At 36.0% G+C, this 23,682-nt stretch overlaps 1 protein-coding gene across 1 annotated transcript; it reads right to left on the reverse strand.

The window, feature by feature from the left end:
• Nucleotides 1-168: 168 nt before the first annotated feature.
• IQUB (IQ motif and ubiquitin domain containing) lies at nucleotides 169-23,682 on the reverse strand. The gene is made up of 11 exons (XM_071803367.1): nucleotides 22,631-23,682; nucleotides 21,327-21,488; nucleotides 21,047-21,222; nucleotides 20,648-20,803; nucleotides 18,534-18,744; nucleotides 14,729-14,904; nucleotides 10,774-10,944; nucleotides 9,479-9,655; nucleotides 7,674-7,922; nucleotides 3,672-3,857; nucleotides 169-1,666 (listed from the first exon to the last, which is right to left on the reverse strand). The coding sequence occupies exons 1-11, from the start codon at nucleotides 23,070-23,072 to the stop codon at nucleotides 1,556-1,558; spliced, it is 2,217 nt and encodes a 738-aa protein (XP_071659468.1). The 5' UTR covers nucleotides 23,073-23,682; the 3' UTR covers nucleotides 169-1,555.

Raw genomic sequence — 23,682 nt, forward strand, 5'->3', positions numbered from 1 at the left:
AGACATGCAGATGTGGTTCTTAGGGACATGACTGGTGAACTTGGCCGTGTAAGGTTAACAGTTGGACTTGATGATCTTAAAGGTCCTTTTCAACCTAGATGATTCTATGATTTCTAAAATCTCTGACTGCACAATGCATTGAAATCAATGGACAAGTGGCTTTTGACATTTGCTTGAATTATTTCCTCACCATTTATTTAAATCATTCTTCTTGGGTTGTAAAGTACATTTTTTAAAAGCTGTTTAAAAAGAAAGGCAACAAACTTATAAAGAGGTAGGTTACTATCTATACGATTCATGCTTTCCTTCTTGCCATTCAACCCATAATTTTCTTCAAAAAACCTTTTATCACTCTGGAAGGAGCCCAATCTTAGCAGCCATTCCTATCTTAAGGCTCAGAACCTGGTAGTACATAAATCAACCATAATGATCAGGTGCTGCAACTCTATAATGAGTACAGTACTCATTTAAAATCCAGACTTGAATTTAATGGTAAAATCAATGGAAAGATTCCACTGATGTTGGTTCACTGATTCCACTGGTCAGTCAGCGGTTCTACAGTTCACGTTCTATTGAGGGAGTCAATATAGTTTCTAGCTGTTTACTGCCAAATATATGCTTATTTCTGTTTGCAAATGCTACAGCTTTTTCCCAGACAGTTTTATTTGTTGGAGCAAAAGGTTTTTCCTGGGTCAAAACCACATCTAGACTATAGGTTTCAAACAGAACTCGGCTATTTTCTGTAGGACTTAATTGAATATACACCATATCATGTTTTTCTCTGTGACTATAATAAAACATAAACAGAGCTAAATAAGTTTATGGAGAGCATTTACTTCTACTTTAGATTACACAAGCTCCTCAAAAGATGAACATGTTCCAAACAGTCTATATTGTGTATTTCAAAATATGGGTCTGATTTACAATAATTTCAAGATCTTGGATACGATAATTACATAGTGGCAGTGCCACTATGACCATCAAGATGAGCTATAAAAAGTAAAGTTATTCTTTTGCACGAACATTTGCAAGGCAAAGCAGCTATATTTTGAAGGGCATATCAATTCTGGTCTTCCGCAGGAATTCAGGTTTGAGGGGTTTTCTGCCTTATATGCTAAAGACAAGAGAAACAAATTTAATACAGTGTTTATAGTATTATTTTTCTAACTAAAAGGTTAATTCCCCAAGGGGAATATTACATGGCAGACAGAATGTTCCAGTCAACACAGGCATACACAGAAAGACAGAGACTCTAAAAGATACAGAATTTACAAAGTTTGTCAACAACATTTTGCTCTTTAAATAATGAGGTTATGAAACATGAAATGCAGTTATATTGACTGGTCAAGATCAAATTACTTCACCATCAGAAGTTTATTTTGGTCTGTGTAATACAATTAAAGTATTAATGAAAAAGTACATTTCTTTAAAAACAAGGAAATGGTATTAATCAGTAATTCAGTTGATCTCTTTAACTTCAGTTAACTTCGCCTACAAGTTATGGTTTTGTGCCAGTAGGAATAGGTGTCGCTACTAAAAATTCATTTGCATTAGTCTAATTGTCAGTCCTATGCAAAAATGATGCCATCGCTGGAATCTGAGCAAAGTATTTTTTTGTGCGGATATGCTTACGTTTTATTCTGTTAATAAATACTGCTTCATAAGCCTGAAAGGAAAAAAACCAAATCTCATTAAATACAACAAAAATATCCAGCAATTTACATACTGCTTCCTACTTTCAACAGTATAAATGGTGACCTTTAATAAACTAAGCCAGATAATTTATTCATATATGATAACGAAATATTTTGTAGTTCTATACTGCTACCTTATGGCCCAATAGTGAAAATTACTAACCACTCCTTGTGAAATGTTAGTCAACTTTTAAAACAAGTAAAACTTTCAGCAATTTTTATCCATTCAAGATAAAACTTAAGCGTTTATTTTCAGGTAAGAACATTTGTACTTATGTTTGAAAATTTAAAAAGGCAACGCTTAAATATCAACATTTGCAAGGTGACGACTACAGGAAATTTCCCTGATAAGAATCCTAGTTTTTATTTAAAAATAATCATGGAAGCAAGCATTTTGCAGCATTTTAGTCAGGCTTTGCATTCGGTGATGACACTTTCCTAAATGTCTAGGCATTAGCAGTAGTTCCAATTATGTAATAAACAACCAGAATATTTAGTTGAAAAAACTCTTTGCTATTGCTATGGTCATCATTATGAATAATTGCTACTAAAGAAAGTGCTTGAGATGCCTTATTTTGTTTCACTGAATGAGAAACAATGATTCAACTTATGACATTCTGACCGCTTCATTTTCTTTATTTCACACTTTTTTTCTTTTCTTTTTTGTTTTGTTTTTGTTTTTAAGAAAGCTTTGGCTTTGGTGACAGCTTGCTATAGCTGGTCCACTGCTATTTTTGTAGTAAGAGCTAAGTGAAAACACCTGATAATTTTAAGGCAGGCTTACATACCTCACCTGTTGTTCTTCTGGCCTAACTCCCAACTCCACTGAAGCTCTGGCCTAATCAGGTTAATGGCATTTCTCTATGACATCCAGACTTTTGAAGTTAATCTAGATAAGTGCATAATCAGAATCTTTGCCTGCCATAATGCTAGTAACATAAATTTATGGATGCAGAGAAGCATCTCTAGATTCAGACTGCCTGAACGACCTTGTTGACTGAAAGTGAGACAGAGGAGTCAATACTGGAAGTTCCAATTGGCAATTGAGAAAAGAAAGGTAACAGCTGAAATTGTATTTGTGATGCACATATATTGTGTTAGAAATTAAATAAAGAACACCTTGAACAAAAGGACACTACACAGCAATGACCTCAGATCACTACTTACATAAATCAATAACCTAGAGGTGAAAGGCTTAATAATCCCTTACTAATTGCAGGACAAACACAGCTCACAGGATTCTCATGTGCCTTAGAAAACTATATGATACCATATGATGTCCAGTGGAGTGAGATATTTACCAGACTACCATGTTTAGATACGGAATTTGGGGAGAGTGTTGTAAAAATACACAGTTTCAATGACTTCTTTAACAAATTCTTATTTTTTTAAACTCAGAACAGCAATTACATTTCTATTGTTTAATTGCGAATTATAAGATTACATTGTCAGGGGTACTTAAATGACATCTATGTAAGAAAGTAAATTGAGACAAATTTTATTATGACAAATGACCAAGTTCTAGACAAAGAGCCATTCTGTTATTTTATGAGAAATTTAAAACGCCATAAACTAATGAGGCCAGAACATGTGCAAGAGCACAGGCACACAATTGTCATAGCATTTATGGTTAGTCTTCAGTATGTTTCTCATGCAGGCCAGCTCTTGTCTGACCTCAGCTGAAGGCAGAACTTTCTTAGTAGGTGGTATGGACAAGGCCACCTAGCTTCTTGCATTTTGGGAGGGAGAAGACAGAGTTCAGGTACATGGATGCGAGTTGTATGTGCTAGCTGTCCTCCAGACTACTGGATGTTTTATTATGTTTAATAGTACAGATGCAATAATTTATATAGTCTCAATGGGCCAATTTAAACATGGAAGAGTGTAAGAATTAAATTTGGCCCAAATTCATTAGTCACAGGAGTCTATTAAAGCATAACATAAATATTGTAAAACATTAACCCCATCAAATTTTACCTTCTGAAGGTCACACAGCTTAAGATGTTCATCTGCCTCATCTTTAGTGAGGAGAATAGTGTTCCACGGAGACCACTCATGCCGCTTATCCCATCTGACCATAACCAAATCATATAGATCGCTGCAGGCACTGAGAGCTGACTGACTGCCCCATATGTTCTCAATCATGTACTGCAGATCTTGATGCTGAAATGGAAAACAGGGTTAAGAAGGAAGAAGCATGTTTCATTTGACAAAAAAAGCATTGTAACCATATAAGAATATAAATAAAGTTTTGAGTAAAACATTTTTCTATGCATGTCACATAATCACTTGGTTAAAGAATATCTAGACATACACATCTTCCGTTAGCACGGTGGGGCAATTATTAACTGCATTTTTCTTGTATCATGTCTAAAATATTACATTCTTACTTTGATTGTCTCTGCCAATGGCAATTCATATCTTCTACTGACATCCTGATTGTTTAACTGCTCTTATAAAGCTTCTTGAATCTCATGTTTTTTGTCATGTTTAAGCCTGTTCACACCTTTTTGGTTAATAATAACAATTATCCATCTCTGTCACTACTGAGATGCCTTCCCCATTTCATTCTCAGATTGGGAATTAAAGGTATTCAATAAATGAGTTATTACACTACTTAATTACTTGAAGTTTACATATAATCAGAATAATCTGGTCTGGAAAATGCAGAAAATTATGACAAGAAAAACTCGCACCTGTGACAGACCCCAAATCACTGTCTGCTTTGTTTTTTTCCCCTCACTCTGCTGTTGACACATGGAGAGTTTATTGTCCCCAGGATGCTGTTTCTCATTTTACCAAATGAGTCTATAAGATAAATAGCTATGCTACAATACTAACAAAAAAAATAATAGGAGGTCTGTTTATAAAAGTTCTCTAGTACAGAAAAGCCTTTAAATGTACTTTTAACCCACGTCTAAAGTTAATTTAAATTAGTCTTACTTTGTTTAACTTATTACTAGCCATCTGAAGTCACTACTAGATCTTGATAAAGACTGTCAACACAGTCTTCTGAATGAAGGAAAAAAAAATGGGATGGTATTTATCACTGAACTTTGGCAAGTTTTTCTGTCACACTCCATGAATTTTTCTCAGTATTAGTCATAAAAAATTCTTAGAAGATTTTTATCTACAGGAGTCTGTTAACCACAGATTGTTAAATACATTTTCCTTCAAGCTAGCCATTTGAAGAAGATTCATTTCTCTAAAAAGAAATCTCCAGTTAATTAACTAAATAATGATGTTTACATGTTACTTATTCAATTTCTGATAAAGGATGAATGAAACTATACAAACACAGCGCTGTAGGTTCATGTATTCTCATCCATCATGCTTCCAAAATCCAGAAGCCCATGTAAATTTTTATCAGGGAGAATGTAAGATAAAAGGTGGGCTTAGAACCTCCACTGGTAACAAATCTGTGCCTACTGATTCCAAGAACACAGGACTGTCCTACAGCTGCTCTTAAAGCTGGTCTTATAGGGCCTCCTTTATTAGGTAGCACTAATTGGCTTCTTTTTTCAGTATTTCCTCCTTTTCTCAAAATTTCAAATAACTTCTATATCTTCTTCTTAGAAGTCAGATTTGCAAGTAGGCATATTAGCAAGTACTACTATTTTTGTGCCAAGCTACACATCTGAAAAGTGACCAGAACTTGCAAAATCTGTACTGAGGCATATAAGGATCCATACAAAACAGATCCATAATGTGATTCCTCCTTTTTCCTGAATTACTTTTTTTTTTTTCCCTGAAAAACAGGTAAAAGCTTGTTCAAACTTCTCATGTAATGAGGAAGAGTTTAATTTAAGAGACTTGTTCTGCACTTTGCAGTGAAATTTTATAATCAATTCATATAAAATAATGCCTTCTCTCCCCTCCCCCGCCCCCAGTTTGTCCTGTGCTCACAAGAAACAGGAACAGCCTCCAAGTACTGTCATCTGGCAGGCTGGGAGCAAGGATCATTGAATGCTCAGCAGGTGAGGCTGGGAAAGAATGGCAGGCAGCAAATCCAATAAAGGAGTTAAGTGTATTTGTAACTTCAAATGAATACGACACTGCCATTAGGATGTTGTTCATCAAGAATAATAAAAGCCATAGCTTGTACCATTGATTTTAAGGAGTGTGGCATAGTTAAACCCTCCAAAAGAGTGAAGGGCAGCCTCAGGAGTTGACGTTATTTGCTGAACTAGTTCTTTTTGATATGAGAAAGGTCTTTAGCTGCTCTAAGTGGAACTTACTGCAGGTACCATAACACCAACCAATGGCTTTTTGCCTTTTAAACCTTAGCAGCACTCATATAGTGGGTCAACCCAAACACAGTTCAAATCAGTATACAAGAAATCTGAAGAAAAAACTTTTATCACAAAAGTCTTGCATCTATCCACATACAATACAATCAGACCCAGTAATGGTACTGCACTGAGCAACAAATGAAGCTGTCATAGCTGCTTGCAAAAGACTTTTAGTTGTGCCCAATTCATTTCTAGATGCCTCAGAGCTGTTTTCTGGATGTAAGTGCAGAAGGGGACAGATGGTTGTTGGGAGGAGAAGGGAAAAAAAACAAGTAGCTCAGAAAAAAAGTAATAATTTAAGGAAATGTCAGCAAAATCCCATGGAAATCGGTGATTTAAGATACAAACATCTTGCTTAGATATTTAAAACTCTAAAGAAAATATGTTTATATAGATGAAAATAACACAGTATCTAGAGATGTTGCAGTGGTACAACCACAAACAGAACTGTGAGGGCTTTTGGCGTCAGCAGTTAAGCAGTAGTCATGTTTCAGTGCATCAATGGCCACCAGCCATCACAAGTGATGTCATGTCAGAGGTCCAAAAGATTTTGGAGGATGTTTACATGTTAAGATAAAGTAAGTTGGACAGAGACAAAAAACCTTTCAGCTTAAGTGAAAATGAATGTAGGTTCTTTGATCGTATTTCTTAACACAGGCATGATAATTAAAGAACCCTAATCTTCCTTTTGGGAGCTGCCACTGGCAAAGTACTAAACCACAGCATGGCTTGTTTTGGTAGCAGTAGGATATTGATGACTGGTTTTTGTTTGCTTGGTTGTTGGTTCAGACATACTGAAAATACGGTTCAAAAACTATTCTATCAAAGTTGATGCTGCAGAGATTATAATAATAAATCTCAGAAAGTTCAAATAAAACTCAGCTGTTCCATATTTTCAATAAATAACACTTTGCAATTACCTCAGATTTAAAACTTCCCCAGTGGATATTGGATGTCAAATTCATTTGTTGACAAAATAAGTAATAACTAAAAGAGAGAACTTGCTGAGGACAGAAGCAAGAAGTTCTTTGAACTGAGTTGTTCCAATAATGATTATTAAGAAATATCAGTCACTTAGTAATATTGCAGAAGATTATAGATGTCATTCTGGTAAAAAGCTTAGAAAATTAAAATGTTTAGTGGATCCCTCTCCTAATACATGCAAGACAGTAAAACTTCCAACTATATAGATATTCTACTGACATAGAATAGGAATGTCAAAACATCAGCTCCTTTACGTTTTTCCATCTGAGAACATAAAACAATTTAGTTGTATTATTAAAACAGCCCAAATAATGGGGTTTTAAATGCTTTACTAGCACTATGTCTTGAACAATATTATAGTCACAAAAACAGATGATGTTAGTATCTTTACAGATGATGTTAGTATCTTTAAGCAACAGGACTGCCATAGCAGAACCAGAATAAGAATTTCGATCATGTGATTCTTCGACCTATCAGTGAGACATCTACCTTCTTTTAATGTATAGCTTGTAATTACTTTTGAAAGAACTATACTTCAAGAGCTTAAGTGCTTCTTCCTTATGTGTGGAACATCCCACATCACAGGAAGTTTTTGTAGCTTTTAGCCCAATTCTCAACCTGTCAACAACATACACAAAAGAAAGGAAAAATTATAGTCAAAGCCATTGGTTTCCATTATTAACAATGCTCTTTTGGACAGTACCTGAACTAAGAAAACAATTTTAGCACCATCCTGATAATCGACTTCTGACTTTCTGAGATTTTCTAGTAGAAGTTTGTACTTCAAATATGCATCTCGTTGCCGAGCCTCATTATCAAGCTTGCAACACAAGTGGCATCTGCCAAAGGTGCAGGAATTAGCAGGAACAGGAAACTCAGTAGATGGTAGGTAACTTTCACAACTATGACAGAAGTTAACATTTTTATAAAGCTTTAAGGGATCTGGTGGAACCTAGAAGATTAAAAAAAAAAAAAAAAAAAGTTAATTTACCACAATCTTGTATTACTTGTGTGTCACCCTACCTCTATCAGAATACATTTTACATATATTCATGCAAGTATTCCAATATGTAAAAGCTAGTAATATTTATTTTAAAATACCCAACAGTGTGGGTTTTTTTTTAATAGAAGGCCAAAAGCTATTGCATTTTCTTACTGTACTTGTTAAAATCAGCTATTTAAATCAGTCAATTTATTTTTAAGCTATATGAAGATGCTAGACATTATGCTCCAATGCTCTTGCTGGTACTTTTACATATGCAGATTGTCAGCCATTCTGGAAAGGTAACAACAAAGAGAAGAAAGAAACTAATTCTTCAGCATTTAATTTTTCATATAGAATCTGCCCTTTATGTCAAAGCTAAAACCTTGAGATTGACATATGAATATTTTGGCATAAGAATACAAAATCGTCAGAGCCACATGTCCAAAAAACAATATAGGGGAAGATAATAAACTCGCTAATTAACTCCCCATCCTCATATTGCTTCATGAGTTCTGGAAAGAATATAATGTAGTGTGTGCAGAGGGCTCGAGCCTGTAATTGGGGAGGTTAGAGTAGTCTGGAAATCCAGCTACCTATTGTGGTCATCTGCCTTTTTCTGAAAGTACCCTGAGAATTGGGTCACTTTGACTGTTAATAAATTGCCATCTTTTTTATGGTCTACAGAAAGTTACAAGATCCAAATACAAATATAGGTGCAATTCAGCCTTCAACTCAAGGTACAGTTAACCAAAAGCTACAGAAGACAAAGATCTCCCATCTCCAGTCTCTGTTCTGACACATCTAGGTAACTGTTCATAAACCTTGTGTAAAATAACTGTTATTTAGTTCTAAATCTAACATTTACTGATCCTCTATTTCTGAGATACCATCAACCACCATAAGAGGAATCCTTTTCTGACAGACGCAGAATATATGGTGCTGCCTAAAGCAGCAACATATGATCGTGAATCATGTTCATAATTGTAAACTGTAGTCAGAAAAGAAAAACAATCACACAACTTGAGATGTCTATCACTTTCTCCACTTCCTAGCTGTATCTTCTTCTCATGAGGAAGCTTGTAACAGCTCTTGGCAAGCTCATTAGACATCTTCCTTTCTGGACACATGGGATGCTGCACCTTGTCCAGTGGAAAAAAAGAGACAATTTCTCTCTCTATTTGTTCCCCATTTGCTATTACATTTTGCTGTTACCATCCCATAAGATCTACCATTTATTGTTCTCAGATTTTTTTATTTCATACATAGAGTTCCTGGGCTCTCACAGTGCTACCAGCCACTTGTCAGGTTCTTACAGCCATGTCTAATGCCTCATGTTTCCTATATGACTATATAAGCTTATTTATGTGAAGTCTGTGTGCTTGCAACATTTAACTTCTTGAGGAACTCCTCCAGCAATTCTACAGAAAAATGTAAAATAAAAAAGCTTTCATTGTTTTCCATTTCCTTCTCCACCATCCTTAGTTCAATGACTACTGTGTCAGACTGTAAAATCGGAATAATACCTTAAGTATCTTAGCAACTTCAGGGTTAAACTTTGGAGTTTTAACATACTGAAGAAATAATGTACAAATTCTTTTCCTCAGTCCTTCTAAGTTGCATTCTTTCACCTCTCTCGACATAAGATCAACTTCCCTGTCAATTAATTCCAATATTTCCTGTGTTAATTTACATTCATGTTCCTGAAAGAAAACACAATGAAAAAGGAAAACAAGTTCCACAACAATAAGGTAGCAAACAAACAAAATAATTATAATGATTCTGTGCCAATCATCCATTCATATCTCTGTATGTTCAGATAAGAACATGCTCATAAAAGGTTCTTAGCGTTTTAGGAAAACAACCTCCAAGAAAACTAACGTAAAGAACTACAAAACTGAGAATGCTTACAGATTCTGCTTTTAGGATCCTGTATATACACCAAAGGTGTGAGGAACTGTAAAGCTGGAGGCTTTAACAAATGCTAAGCAGAGGCATACAACACATGCAAAATGTTCAGTCTCCAAAAGCCCCAAGAAATATCTCCCTAAGAAGCTTCCTTTGGATTTGTGATAGGAGGTGTAATGTGTAAACACAGAAGACAGCTAAACAAACAAAAAAACCCAACAAAACAACACAAACAAACAAAAGAAAATCCACACAAGAGGCATAAGACCAGGCAGCAGCATTCTATTCTAGTTTGATGCCAACAGTATCATCCTGAAAGTACCTTGAAATGCATTATTTTTATACATGAATAAATAAATAAAACATGTATGAAAGACTAAAAGAAATGCAAACAGCTTCTAATTCACTAGCAACACTGGCAGCAGCAGTAGGGTTGGGGAGTGACAGGCAAAGGAAAAAAAAATAAATCAGTATTTACCAGGCATAAAACTGGTAACCGAAACCAACACACAGATAAGGTTCAGAACAGACATTTCAAAGAACTAAAAAATAAAAAATATGAATAACCACTTACATCTCTGCCATGGTTTTCATCATTATAACCATTAAGATAAACTTTGTACTAAAAATGTATTCTATATTAATGTATCAAAAAGTCTAAACCCATGTGGTTAAAATTCTAAGACAACTTGAAGAAAAACGTGCACATCACAAAGTGAAATATGAATTCAGAGTATATCTAGAACGTCAATTCCACTCTCATGCCAGGTGGTACACTAGGTTTTCTCTTGATGACAGCTGATCATCCAGGCACCTGTCTGCCAGAAGCAGCATTGCTTATGTGTCAACATAAGTGACTGCATCTTTGGGAAGTACAGTTTCAAGTTAAACATAAATAGAAAAAAAACCATACCTTCACTGTAAGTCTGAGTATTCCCAGCACATCTATTCTCTCATCTTTTGCGATGTCATCCATGCTAATGCTGTTGTAGATTTCAAGTAGTTCTCTGGCACGGAGTATGTTCGGTGTATCCATTTCAGTGACTTTTCCATCATACGCTTTCCATCTCTTAGGTTGTGCACACTTCAGAAACAATTTGTGTAACTCTGAGCTATTATAATCTGATCACCAGCTGAACAAGTGCATTATGTTACATCAAGTTTCACCAGAGCAAATAGGGACTTAACATTAATGCTTGACTAATACAAAAGGCTTGTTCTGTTGTCGATATTTATACAGTACCTTTTCCACCAGAGTAAGTATTCAATTATACACTTTGTTTAAAGTTGCAGGTCATGAAAATTTTGACTTACAGTATATTAAAAGTAAGTAATATTCTCCTACAGGGATATGCTCTACTTCTTTAAAGCAAATTTACTGAAAGCAGTGTTAGAACACATTTGCTCTGTATCTCATCTTGCAGTCATAAATCCCTCTAAACTATCAGTAAAAATCAATGGGACTGTTGACTGTGTAAAGATTGCAAATTTCAGGCTTCAGAGTCTACTCAATACAAAATATCTCCAGGGAACTGTTCTACTTACCCTATCTATACAGATAGCTTCTCGGACACTTCAGATTGCTGCTTCTTTGCTAATGTAACCCATTACCAGATGCCTACTACTTCAGTTGTCTCTTTGCACATCTTCAACTTCTATAGATAGTGAGAAGTTACATGGTGTCACCTGCCCCACTCTGTTTGAAAAGTCTGAGCATTCTCCTCTTTCTAGATGACTGGTTTTGGCTGCAAACCAAACTGTTCCATGGGGACTCGAGGTAGGTATCTCAATCCAGTAGAAAGAAAGTTCAAAACCTGCTCCCCACCATCACCTAACTCCACTCCCTTTCCTTTGTCATACATTGGGACAGCTACTTGGAACATCTTTCTGAGTATTAATTATTCCCGCTCACTGCATTTGGAATTTGAATGCTCACAAACACTGTGAAATTCACTTTGCAATCTCAGTGTGAGTTAACTACGTACAGCAACACTTCATGTAGCATTCACATGCTGAGTAGCTTTCTGGACAAGATCCCAGCATTGATGTAATCATTATTTTGACCAAATACACAGGCTTGCTATGGTGCTAAGTAATAAAAATACCAAGAATACTGAATAGTTAGAACGGACATGATTAATAACACCACAATCAAAACTGAACTTTCCTCGCTTTAAAATAAATAAACTATAAAGTTAGGTGAGTAAAAGAAAGACAAAATCATTGAGAAAAAGATTTAACACTGAATAATTACATTTAGTAACATTATCAGTGGGGGTGCAATGCTAATTAAAGAAGGTATTGTTAATCACAGGTCACAATTCAGAGCCAAAACTGATTAAGAAATGCAATAGCAAAACCAGACATTGGTAAAAAATAAAAAACTTAATTCCTTAGTGGAATCTCTGAACTTCTGCAAAACTAGAGAGAGGCGATTTTCTCCGTATCATAAAAAAGAAGCATTCTACTGTACTTTGTGACTTGGTTTCACTATCTTTGTACAGTACTAGAAATTCTGAAACAAGCAAACAACAAAAAAGCCCTCACCAAATTAGAAGCTATGCAATGCTGCAAATCCTTTGCATGATAGACTGGCAAAAATCACCAGTTTCCACAGAGCAGTTAATTCAGTACCTACATTTGATCCTGTAATCACTTATAATAAGACAGAATGTCTTTTGCTTATGCTAGGGAGAGTCAATGGGCAGAGTTTACCCTACAAAATGGTTATTGAAAGTGGGTTCTCCTGATAAATTTGCACAACCCCCATATGAGATAACAGTCTTTGTATTCTACTCTGCAAAGTGACCCTTATCATAGACCAACTATACTATGATAATGTTTAAATTATTAAAAGCAAGATAACATATCTGTAACTTCTGTAATTTTTCTTACTACCTCATCATAACTGGACATCACATATAACAATTGAAAAGAAAAAAAGTTATGCAGCTTTTTACTGGAAAAAAAATACAGAGATCTCATCAATATGAACATTCCAATATTTCAGAAAGAATTCCAAGCTTTCTCTTTTCAGGACTATTTTCATGTATTCAAGATTGATGTGAGAAAATTAAAACTTCCAGAGTTTTTTGCCAGCTTTTTCTTGCCTTCTAGTCTGCTGGCACTGCTGTGGAATTTACAATAATCCTGTTATCTGTATTACTTCAGAGCACAAGACTACTCTAACTGCACTCTGCTGCCAGTGCATGAAAGCAGAAAAAAACCACGTGAGGAGAGAAACACACCACCACAGGCATAGAGAGAAAAACGTAAGAAGAGCAAAAGAAAATCCATAGGATGGGTGCTGAAATAGCACAAAGCATGAAAGGTATAAACTGAGCAATAGGTAATAACCACTCAAATTCCTTTAGGAAAACATGATTGCTGTATAAAAGCTTAATTAAATACTTCCTCTTCAAAACACAAAGGCTGAAGAATGAGCTCAGTGTAAAAAAGAACTCCCTAGAATGTAGTGCACAGACAACTAGTAGAAACCACTGTAAAAGCACATATGCATGAGGAGGTACATGCCTAGAGTAGGAAAGAAGGGCATGAAAGTTTCCACAGAGAAGCAAGTTTTGTATCACATTGGCTATTGCAGCAAAATGAAATGCTTGTAGTCTTCAGATTTGAAAGGTGTTATTTTAGTTTTAACTGGCAAGTGTCCAGATTAACATTATCAGCTCAAAGTTCAAGAAATAACACAATAAAGCAGCTATAATCCACCACTCCATGGATAAATTTCATAGTACAGTTTACAGTGTTTAAATCACAGTGTTACCTTCATAACAAGCCACCCATTGAATTTTGAGATTTCCCAAATTATTTGTATTTATTTTATTTTTTAAGAAATGCAGAAATTGTTACTTTCTTTACCTCTGAGTTAGGCTGCTACATATATCAACAGTTTAGAACAACAGTCAAAACCCTATAGGTGCCGTGATAAAAAACATGAAAATAAAAAGTTGCAGTTCAGAAGCTCAGTAGATTTTCAAATTAAAAAGAAATCAATCTCATTACTGAATAACATAATTTATAAATGTAAAATATGAATAAATAAATTAGTACTAAGTGCTTCAGAAACAAGTCCGATGTTTGGAGAGAGCATCTCTTGTCTCTCACATGTCTCCTGAATCTCCAAACAACTATCACTAGGAATTATGGTATTGAAGAACATTTTGCTTCTGATTCCTAGATACAAGAAAACAGTATCACTTGTAGAATAACTATTGGAAGTAAGCTATATAAGGTGGGACACTGGAAAGCAGTTCTTAAAAGAAAAATAGAGATTCAGTTAAGAGAGAAACATATTTGCTTTAGACTGTTCCAGTCTTCTTTTTCTGAGAAGATTACAGAATAGATTGCAAATGATAGAAGCAAATATTTAATATAGAAGTGATTCAAGGTTTTGATATCATTCCTAAATATTTAGTTTTCTGGGTCTTTTCAGTCTTGAAAGTAGAAATAGAGAATATAATCACATCATGGCAGTAAACTTGGTAATAGTTTCACCAACATTTCAAATAAGTAATTTGTTCATAATGAAGAAAAGTAATAGATGTTATCAAACCACTTTTTACAGTCCAGTTCCCATACAGTAGTAAAAAGAATGGAAAAAAAAAAATTAAAAAGTCTCTTTTGGTCCTTCAGTCAGCACAGAGGTAAGAAATTCTCAGCTTGGAAAAGGAAATGCACCAAATTTTATTGACATGAACAACTAGATAGTTTGGATACTTATAACATTAGCATTCACATGATTAACTGTTAAAGCTAGAAAAGTTACTTTTGGCAAGTAGCCTGCAGATGTCTTTTCTGTTCCTGTACTTCTGTTTTCTTTATGTTCAGCCTAAAATTACATCACTGACCTTATCCAGAAAGTTCAGTATTGCTTTATGTTGATTCTCCTCATCTGCATTTAGTTTGTGTCTCCCAATGGAAGCAATCAGCTGTGCCTCTTCTTCCAGAAGTCCACACAATGCTGCCTTTCTTTCAGCTCCAGTATAAGTTCTGTTAATCCGTTCAGTCTCCTCCTGCCTCCATACTACAGATATAAATAGTCTGAGTATTTTTACAAGATGTTTTCCAGTGAAATTTCTACTTTAATATTAAAGAAATAACACAGTTTTCAATATTTGTTAAAGGTCAGTTCCTATGTTAGGGAATTGATTGTTATGCGTACTTTCAATACAAGCAAAATGGCTCAGAAGTTAATGTAAATTATACAGATGTTCTGTGAGAGCGTGTGTGTGTACATCAACCCTAAACTGGCAATTCGTACTCCACACTCAAAGATGGGTTAGGGTAAAAAGAAGCTCTATGTGAGAAAAACAATTTAGCTCCTGTGGAAATGTGTGATGAAATGATTTCTTCACAATTTTGCATCTAAAATAACTAAACACACTGTTTGAGTGTCAAACAGCTCCCAAAGGTATGAGCAATAGGAACTATTTAAACAATTGCTCATCAAAGTCACAAGAAAAGATACCATGGAGATGATCTCAACCGATTAAGGACAGTATCTTACTGTGCTACCACCAGTACTCAGTGCTGAGGGTATCACTGCTTCTCCCTGCACAAATGAGTAAAACCTAAAGAAGCTTGAAGTCCTCCAAAACTGAGATAAAATTTGATTGGCAGTCACATTCAGCACTTCAGGTGTTACCCCAAATATTTCAGTGGTATCACCTTTTGCCACCCAAGGTAGAAGGATGCACATTAATAACTAGACAGTCTTTGCTTTACTCTCCCTTTCTTTTTCTCCAACAGAACCCTCCAAGCAGGAGGAAGTGGCGCGATAGCAGCACAAGTGTAAGAATCTGCCCTTCTGACTCCTACAGTCAAACTACCAAACCACAGGTACCCACTGCACTTACAAGTTAGACTACTTCATGACAGAAACATACAGATGTATACATATGTGTCTCTCATGCTTCATTTTGTAGTATCCATTTCTTGACTATAACTGCTGATACACAGACTACATGCCTTTACAGAAATCTGTTAGTAAAATCAATTTGTGTTTACTGGATAGACAGTATTTTCCTTTTCATACATCATAGCAATTCCTGGCATCTCTGAAGAGTCTGTTCCATTTCAAATACCTCTGGAGTTCTGTAGGTTATTTCCAAAACTTCAGCATTCCTGAATAATATCTCAAAGTGTTGTTATTGTTACTGAACAGTTATGCAAAAGCAAAATCCAGCGTAAAAGAAAACAATCCAATATGTGATGCACACTTAGTGAAAAATCCTATAACATCCTGTATCAGGTAAGATTAGCGGCAGAAAAGGGGAAAGGAGTAAGGTTTATTTTCTGCCTGTGGCTTCCTTATCTACAATACCTTACGTTTCCTGTTCTAAAGTATTTCAATTCATTTCCTTAAGACTCTCCAAGCTTTGGTATTAATATGACAGCTGTTTGATAAGTTCTGAGTAGTCAAAGATAGATTTTTAAATAAAGCCATTTCAGTAAACAAAAGCACTGTACATAATTAATTTACATTAAACTTTATATGCCTGAAGGGGGCAGCAACTTCAAACGCAGAGCTAATAAATACCATAAGCAATTTTGTAATTACAGAAATGAAGCTGCCAGTTATCATCAATACTCACCTCCTGATTCACCATATATATGTAACCAAGTTAAAAACATTCATCTTAGATTATCTGTTCTACAAGCAGAGTTTTTACTCATCACAATTTTTATTCCAGTTTTCATAAAACAAAGTAGTTCATACTTTTTAAATAAATAATGAGTGTCTTTATATGCAGACAGACTGAATACAAAGATACATCTCATTTGTCCCATACAGTCAACAGGCAAGTTTTTGTATCAACAGGAACTGCTTGTACTGGCTGACCCTGTAATAGGATCCCCCTGTTGTGATCAGCAGCAATAACCTTCACAGATCTCTGGAGGACAATAGTCTCCTTCTATTACTGTCACAATGATTTAGCTTGTGTAGACTGTTGACACTACAAGAATGTAAAAGTAGTTTCACATGCAGGTAGGAAAAAAAACTTCCTAGAATCACTAAGCTCTCTTAAAATAAAGAGCATGACTGCAACTCTCCACATAGAGAAGCAACTAGTCAACAATAGTAAACAAAAACAAAACAGAAAATTTCTACATCAGACAATTATTTTTAGCAAAATCTTAAAAAGACATTTCAAATACTGGAGTTTGCTTTATTCCAGTTTTGAAATGGCACATGCTTTTTCAGGTTGCCTGGATATTAAATTCCTGAACATGCATAGCTGCAGGTTTTACTATTTGTGAAGCAAATGACATTAAAATAAGCAAAAGAGACAATTATATAACTGTAAGTTTAAATCTGAAAATATGGGAATAGCAGTGCTCATTCACAGCTTTAATTTGGCTTTATTTGACTCTATTGCAAATAAGACTCTTCAAGCCTAAATAAAAAAATAAGTGGATCTTACATTTGATAGTGCATTAGCTAGGAAGCAGTTTTTTAAATAAAATACTGCAGGAAATCGGATACCAAATAGTAGCACTTGCCATAAGTGGAGAGGAAAAAATGATTATTTGAGTACATTGGCTTTTGATTACCTAGTCAGACACACCTTTAAAAGGGCTGATTCTTGTGAAGTGAAATGCTATCCATGAAGAGAAAGGGGGGCAGGGGAAACAACTCCTAACAAACCACAAATGTCATGAAGATACTATTCCCGAAATTCTAAAGTTTAAGACCAGTAATAATTTTTACATTTGTCACAAACAGTAATATTTATGAGTTGTATAAATTCAGACAAAGTGATTTGTTCAATGCCACACAAAGCATGACAGCATTACAAGATTAACATATAACTTGGGAATTCTTGAAGCATGATCCTAAGCTCTATGAATAACACACGCTGCCAAATTTCTGCTCAGTTTACCTCGGAAGAAATAACTGAGATGGTGTAAGGTAGGTCAGGTGGACAAGTAAGACTATCAGGATACCCTGTAGGACCCTAACATTGTTAAAATTTTGACAACAGTTTTGTGAAACACGGAATAAATAAGAAAGGAGAAAAAGCATCAGTAGAAGATAACTAGGACAAAAGGAATAACCTCAGTCATATATTGTAAAATTTGGGCAAAAAATTTATCCATTATAAAGAAGTCTGTATTATAACAAATGACATATGATGGATCTTAATACTAATTTCTTCATGGCACTACTTTTAGCATCTTAACTGTAAAATAAAAAGATTAAAGTAACTGATTTAAAAAAAACAGTTCCTGTTCCTCTAGCTGACCTTAATATTAGAGATGAATGAAAGAAAAAAGAATAATAAAACTGCCAAATAGCACTATTCTACAAGCTGATTATTTTCTAAAACAGATGTACCGGTTTTGGTTAGGATAGAGTTCATTTTCTTCATAGCAGTTTACATGGTGCTACGCTTTGGATGCTGATAACACAGAGATATTCTAGTTATTGCTGAACAGTGCTTGCACAGTGCCAAGGACTTTTTTCTGCGTCTACTAATATACGGAAGTCAAATAATTATTTTAAAATGAAATTCCACCGTAAGTAAAAAAAAAAAAAAAAAAAAAAAAAAAATCAAGGAAGTTACCTGAAGAAACATAAAACCTTAAGTCCGTGTTAAACAAACTACTATTTTGCAGATTTAAGGCTGCCTGTTTAGGAAAAAAACTTACGTTCTAATGCATGGTACAGTAGCTCAAAGTCTTCTTTTGTTTTAGGGTTCAGTCTTCGCTCATTCTCCCTTCTCAGTTTTTTTTCTTTCTCTTTTTTTTTCTGTAACTCTTCTTGTGCCTCCCATGCCAGCCTTAACCTCTTTTTTTCCCTCAGCTTTTGTACTATATTCATAGCATGCCAGCGACGGAAATATTTCTGTAATACTATTACCTATATGTGATACAACACCAAAGAATCACGAATTTAAAACAAAACAGCATAACATTTTGTTCTTAACTGTTATTTTTTCTAGCTACTTAACTATAGTTTTTAAGATTTGTATTGTACTCAAAATAATTTAAATGCTACAAAACCAGCCTAAAGACCAGTATGCTTACTTATTTAGGTAACTGCAGGAGTTTAACTAGTGAGTACATTGTAGACACCAATTCAAATATATAAGTTAAAACATAAATGCAACATAAAATGCAAGTACAAAATCCACCTCCCCTTAAAAAAAGTCTTTTGCAATGTATTGTTTTTCTTGTTTTCTCTCCAGCTTTGTAAGCAGAGGTTCTCATCTTCCTATCAATTTATAAATTGTTTAGATTGGGAATTTTAGACACATATTTGCAACATTTCTTTTACATTTCTAGATAGAAAAATCAACACGTACACAGAAGATCAACTGCAATTTCTTTGTAAAAAAACAATGGATGCTACCAGTGCTGTTATGACAGAACTTAAAAAGGAAAATTATAAAATCCACCTTCCCAGGGTGTGGCTACTGAAGACATGGGAAATGTCTGTAGTGTGCTAAGGGAGGACAAGGCACAAGTTCAAGCTCCTGCCAGCTGGGTCAGCACTCGTACCACAAGCAGTTTCATCAGGTCAATACCAGGAGCTAACAAGCCTTGCTCAGCAATAAAGGCTGTCAAGCACGAACACACACTAATACAGCTACCCTGTCTCTAGAGATATCCTAACCTAACATTTCTCCTGAATATGTATTCAGCAAGTATTTCAATACAGAACTACACTGCACCGTGCAAATCCATCAACTGGAACCAACACCATGCTGATGTCTCTCTACTGTGCATTATAGATTACCTATGGATACATTACAGATTTCAGTACATGGCACTAATGATCACAGCAAAGCATATTGGTAGTCCTGAGGAAACAGTTACCTATTTGAGTTCCACTTCTACAAGATGCTTATTGCCCTGAGCTGATTCTGACAAAATATGAAGTCCTAACAGAAAACTTCTACCCAGAAGATTTTGACATACCTTGTCAATCGTGACAATACAATTATCCTACTTACACGCTTGGGGAATCAACTGTTTCTCCACTTAGTTAGATTCAGTCTGTCTATTTTAAGCCATCAATTTAATAACTACAGCATTTACAAAGCAGTGCCCCACCTAACATGATGCTGAGCCTACTTAATTTAGATGTGCAGCCACTGTCTACATGGTTTTCAAAAAGCAATTTGGAATGCAAAAATGGCATGTTCTGCACAAGAAATATACAGAATCTGTCCCTGAAATCACCTGCATGAGTCAACTCAGCACACCAGAAAAGCCCACAGACCCATTGCATGTGTATGAACAGAAGGGTTCTACCTCAATGCCAAAGCAGGCAACTTGAACACAATCCAAACAGGAACAGTTTGCAAAAGGTAACCTACCAAGTCTGTCAAAACAAACAAACAACCCCAGAAAACACAAAACACAAAAGCTGAATGCAAGTGTCCTAAATCCTAACCCAGTACTCCACGCATCTGAGGTCATACATTAAGCATATAGCTCAGGTCCTTCCAAAGACATCATGAAGACGCCATAGGGACGAGCCTGTTTTAATCCCTAATGCTCTATATGGAAGCTTAACTGTCAATGTAAGATAGAAAATAGTAAATTGAGAATTCTTAAGAAATCACAAAGTCTCAAATGTCACTAAAAACATAGAGCAAACACACACTTCCCCCATACCTGGAAGATTACAAAATGTGAAAATTAAACAGACATTTTGCAGTTCACTTTTAAATACCCTCTTTGAACACTTATTAAATATTCAGTGAACCTTCATAATACTTTGCTTTACAGATAGTTTCAAAGAGGTAAGAACTTACTGCTTGCAGTCTATGTTCATGGTATTCGTCTGCTGTAATATACTTTCCAGGACTTATTATTTTGTCAGTCACGACTGACACATACAGGCCAACTTTACTCATCTGTGTTGATGTTGTATTGTTTGTTTGTTGTGGCTTATTTTTTTCAAAAACAGTCTGGGGGAAAAAAAATGTATGTCAGATTATTACAAAATATACAGAGATTTGTGTCATTACAATAAGTGACAAAATTAGCTATTTGTAACAAAAATCACATGACTAAAGATATTCATCCACTAAATACTTTCACTTGCACACTTATTTCTGATCTACCTCCTCATTCCTATTGGAAATAACGGTGTCAACATTCTAGTTCATTTGGCAAAGCAACATTTCAAAAAGATGCCACAAAGCCATTACCTGAGTTTCCCTACAAAATAACTGAATTCCTTTGTCAAGTCGTTTTTTGGGTATCGTTTGTGATCCTGCATTATGAAATTCCACTCCTGTTATCTTGTTCTTAAATCCACCCAGAAATGGTTTTTGATAGGTAGGTCTTTCAATTTTTACAACTACATCTTGGAATGAATCAGAATCTGTTAAAATGGAAGTTTCAATATAGAAACATTGTTTCATTTAGTAACAGACTGAGATTAAAGCACAATTATATATCGATACAGGTGTTAAAAACAGCATTTACCTGTTTGTACTCTAACAGTTATGACATCAGGCATATGGTAATCCTCTTGAACTGCTTTCCCAGGAAAATGTTCCTGATCAAGACACAATTTCTCAGGCTGGATAGTTTCATCAAGGTTAGCCGTAGCACTCCTAAGAGTTTCATTGTCCTCAATCACACTTCCTAAAAATAAAACCAAAATTAATTCCTGATCAGCTAATAATTATTTCAAGTTTACCTTGAGATGATTTTATTGAGAAACATCATAGATTTTTGAGCTGGAAAGGCAGTCTACTTGAAAGTTGAAACAGCATTATCATATACTTTTTAAACGGATATCTAACATAGTACTGTCACCATATAAAGTCACTCACATTACTATTTTTTAAAAGTTACAGTATGTAAATGTGTTTATTTTCAAATGCATAATTGCAAATCAAAATTATCCATTTGTACAGTGATTTTTTATTGAAAAATCTTACCTAAACCTGCCCCAATTAAGACCTGATCTAAGCATACAATGGCTGAATCACTGTTGTCTTTCACACAATACTTAACATTGTGGTGTTTATTTAAAGACTATATTCTGAACCAGACCTGTTTAACTCAAAGCTCCACAAATCTCTTATTTTTGATTTAGAGATAAAACTCTATCTGGCTTTGGCACAGAGCCCTTCCTAGGCTGCGATCGCCAGCTACCCACAGTGAGAGCGCCTGAGCTCCCAGCAAGAAGTCAGCGGTCAGCAGGTCTGTACTCCGAAGGGTCACTCACTGCGCTCACCTGCTGAATGGGATGTGCCACCTCCCACTCTGAAAACTTAAGAAAATGAGGCACTGAATTGGGAAGAGGAAGTAACACAGGACACCTAGAACGCAGGAGATGATGGAGCGTTTTGGGGACTGTAGGAGAAAGGCATGGATAACGGAAAGGTGGTGGATAAGTTACAGGGGAATCTAAGAGAGGTAAAATAGTAAGATGATGGCTATGTTCTAGTCTAAACTGTTACTAGCCCATGTACCCACACAAAAGTTTTGCAAATGTGTGCACAAAGCACATATACATATCCACACACGTTTCTGGAAATGAAGATCACTCTATAAAATGCCATATTAGTCTATAAATTGCTACTGCAACTTGACATGAGAATACATTCCTCACCTTTACAAGCATGTTTTGGATGAGAATTTGAGAAGTCACTTCAAGACCAAAAAACAGCAAACATGAACAGAATGAGGGTGTGTGGCATGCAAGAAGCCATAACCAAGTTGAAGAAAAAGAAACCTCTTAAAAGCCCTAATGTTCACCATTTTAATAACTTCTTTACCTGTTACTGCCCCACTTGCTGTATTCTCTGATAGTACTGAGTTTTGAGATGTTTCTTCTTCCCTTTCTGAATTTCTTACTTTAGGTAAAGTAGAACAGTTCTCATTGGTAACTGGAGATGTGCTCTCAAATGATGCTCTGAATGGGGCATCTGGCTCAAACACATCTTGTTTGTTATTTCCCGTCACTTCTGGGTTGCCTGGTCCTTCTCCAGGTCGTCCCTGCTGTGCTACACTTGACTGTTCCTGTTCCTTGACAGCTGCCTGCTGCTCACTGTCCTCCTCCGACTGCGCAGTGCCTGCTGCTCCTGAAAGCAGAGGTTCCTCTGCCAGATCCCCGTTCTCGGCCTTTCCGCCTGCTCTTTCTGAGGACGCAGATGGATGCTCTGCACCTGACCCTTCCGTTCCAACAACACGAAAGCACTTATCCGATGTATCTTCCATTTCCTAAAGTATCAGTTGCACATTTTTAATCTTTCTGCAAAAACAATCACAGTATCTATTTACAATTGCATAGTAGCACATTTCTACCACCAAGCATATGGATGACTTACTAACCTGAAAAGCTTTTCTCTATCTATTCCCAAACAGCCTATTTAGAGTAGCACGGGGTCTTCGCTTTCACCAAATGCAAAACATTTAACACCTTATTGCTCTTTAACAGTGCTAATAACGCATAGCATTGACAACAGGCAGCCAGCATAACTCATATAAAGAATACGTAGAGATAAATCCCTTATATAGGTAAGAATTGACGCAGGAGTGTTACTCAGAGGCAGCACGTCTCTACGGTTTTCCCTGCTGCCACTGAAATGACACGGGCCGGAAGGATTCAAGCCCCTTTTCATGCAAACCGCCAGCCGGCAGGCAGCAGCTCCGCCCGGCACCAGGACAGGGCGGCCCCGGCACGTGGCGGTGGGCGGAGTGCAGGCCCGCGGTCCCGCGGGGGACAGCGGCCCTTGGCACAGGGCGCAGCGGGGCCGGAGGGGTTCGGTCGCAGTTCGGCGCACAAGTGCGCCTCTCTCCCCCGCCCCGCGCCCCGCTTGGCCCCGCA

This window comes from Patagioenas fasciata, chromosome 1, assembly GCF_037038585.1.
Source record: "Patagioenas fasciata isolate bPatFas1 chromosome 1, bPatFas1.hap1, whole genome shotgun sequence".
Taxonomy (NCBI): domain Eukaryota; kingdom Metazoa; phylum Chordata; class Aves; order Columbiformes; family Columbidae; genus Patagioenas; species Patagioenas fasciata.

Bases quoted from the DNA above. Each gene is read 5' to 3' on its own strand.
- IQUB (XM_071803367.1), bottom strand. From the start codon at position 23,072: ATGGAAGATACATCGGATAAGTGCTTTCGTGTTGTTGGAACGGAAGGG. The intron at 9,656-10,773 runs GTATGGTTTTTT...GTTTTCTTTCAG, and splicing joins TACTCAGACTTACAGTGAAG to GAACATGAATGTAAATTAAC. The intron at 1,667-3,671 runs GTAAAATTTGAT...TTTTCCTTTCAG, and splicing joins AGCTGTGTGACCTTCAGAAG to GCTTATGAAGCAGTATTTAT.